This window comes from Gavialis gangeticus, unplaced genomic scaffold, assembly GCF_001723915.1.
Source record: "Gavialis gangeticus isolate Ggan-Ray unplaced genomic scaffold, GavGan_comp1, whole genome shotgun sequence".
In the NCBI taxonomy this organism is placed as follows: Eukaryota; Metazoa; Chordata; order Crocodylia; family Gavialidae; genus Gavialis; species Gavialis gangeticus.
Window position 1 is genome coordinate 44,526,308 of NW_017729000.1, and position 2,289 is coordinate 44,528,596.

The 2,289-nt window shown below is 45.4% G+C and overlaps 1 protein-coding gene across 1 annotated transcript in view; it reads right to left on the reverse strand.

The window, feature by feature from the left end:
- Positions 1 to 826: 826 nt before the first annotated feature.
- PCDH1 (protocadherin 1) overlaps positions 827 to 2,289 on the reverse strand; it is a 108,901-nt gene continuing 107,438 nt past the window's right edge. The window contains exon 5 of the mRNA XM_019506566.1: positions 827 to 1,301. Coding sequence (XP_019362111.1) covers positions 1,294 to 1,301 — 8 coding nt within the window. The 3' untranslated portion in view covers positions 827 to 1,293. The remainder of the gene's footprint in view (positions 1,302 to 2,289) is intronic.

Genomic DNA, 2,289 nt, shown 5'->3' on the forward strand with positions numbered 1-2,289 from the left:
TGAAAGCTCACTAAGAAGAACTTTTCCAACTATTTGAGGTGGTCTAATAAAAGATATCTGATTTACCCAAAGAACCTTGTCTGCCTATGTTTTTAGACCAACACAGCTACAACCTACACCCCTGAAGTAGCAACTACACACTCTAGGTGTTCCATCTCCTTGTTACAGGTGGCACTGATGGGTGGACCCATTCTGTGCTCCCTGTTTTGGTGGGGGACAGTTAAGGTCATGCAGTATGCGTGCACAGCCTCATTAGATATTTTTTAGCCAAAAGAATCTGAGCTAATACACAGGTATGTACACAGCTAGTGAGATTTTTATGGGTAAATGATACAAAAAGTTATCTTATGTCTGTACACAGCACTGACAAGGTTGTTATTGGAGTACCATGGTACAGTTAGAGGTATGCACACTCCATAAAAGGATGTTGAAAACTTCAAGAAGATTCAAAGAAAAACCATAAGAAAGGTGCAAAGGCTGGAAAATACAGTTCACAGTGACAGCTTAAAGAACCCAATCTATTTAGCTTATCAAACAACATATTAAAGAAGATGCTTGATTGTGATCTATAAAGACCTATATATTGAGAAATTTCTGATAACTAGACAGATTTTTAGCTAACCATAGACTCTGTCTTCCCATAGAACGGTGGTTCCCAATCTGTGGTATGGGTACCACCAGCAGTACTCAGACAACTTGTCAGTGGTACACGTTAACAGATATAATTACCTTATATGACAAAAAATTGCTGGTGGTACTTAAGGTTGAATTGAAAAATTTGCTGGTGGTACTTAAGGTTGTATCATTTTCAACTGGTGGTGCGCAATCTGTCAGAGTTTGGGAACCACTGCCGTAGAAGAAATGAACAATTAAGTGAACAAAAAAAATTCTCAGAAACATACAATAGTTTCAGTGCTCCACAGTATCCCAGGAGGTAGGCTGTGTGGGATCTAATAACTTATCTTTCCACCTGTATCTTCTCATTCTGAGGTGAAGAAAGGCTTATACATCCAAGCCTAACAGAAACAAAATCATATTCCCTTAAGGTGGCCTTTCTTGGGATGGTAGTGCTAGAGGACTAGATGGAAAAATTGAGGGAATTAGAGCAAAGGCGTGTTTTCTCCCCTCTGGTAACCCTTGGCTTGAGGCATACTACTGCTGTAAATTATATAATCCCTAATGGAGCTCACCCTAATATATCAGGTTCATCAGAAGATCCTCCAGCTAATTCCCAAGAAGTAGGGCAGGACCGTGATGGTTATTGGAGCATTCAGCCAAGCAGCAATTCCTCTGTCACTCCACTGTAGTAGCAATGAAAAACGAACAGGTCTGTCCAAATCTATAAACAGCTGTATGAAAATACTACCTGTGATGTTTAGTCTCTTACCCTTGTAGGGAGGCTACAAATGTCCTTAGTGAAGCAAAGTTCTTTTCTACCTTGGGATTCATGTAGGGCATGAAGAGGAGGCAAAAAATGGCAGAAAAATTTCTGATAAAATGATCCAGTATAACTACGGCCCTGAGAGAATCACAGATTTATTGTAAAAAATTAGTGGCATGTGCATGGGTAAAGTATCTTTTTTCATGGAATATTCATGGAACTGCCATTGATCTTGGCAAATGGGTCCTGGTAGTTCCATGAATATTTCGTGAAAAAAGATACTTTACCTGTGTACATGTGGCAGGCAGGCATACAGCCATAGACAGCAGAAGGCCAGGGCTAATGGGGCTTAATCCCCTCAAACGCAGGACAACACTGAGGACCACAAGGCAGCCTCAGCATGGGCTCTGGGCAGCTGCAGCAAGGGGGGGAAGGGCACACACAGACAGACACGGAGCCTGCACACAGCCATGATTGCAGCCAGATGGTGTGCTGAGCACTGCGTACCACAGCAGGTTAGTCAGGGAAGGGGAAGGAGCATGGGGGTGGGGCAGGGACTGGGGTAAGTGGGGCCCTGGGGTGGGTTGTGAGATATCTGGAGCCTGGGCAGATAGTCCAGTGGTGCCGGGGTGCTCCTGCCACTGCATGTACCTTGGGAGAAGCCCAGGGGGGCATGTGCCCCCCAGCTCTGTGCATGGGGTGGAGGCAGGCTGCCCTCTCCATTCAGGGCTCTGCACCCCACTGCCACTGCCACAAATGCTGGCTTATCTGCTGTGGTGGGCAATGCTCTGTGTGCCATCTGGCTGCAATCCTAGCTGTGTGCAGCCTCTGTGTCTGTGTGTGCATGCTCCCTGTCCCTCTTTCCCTCCCGCTCCCCACCTCTGCTGCAGCCACTCAGACCCCACAAC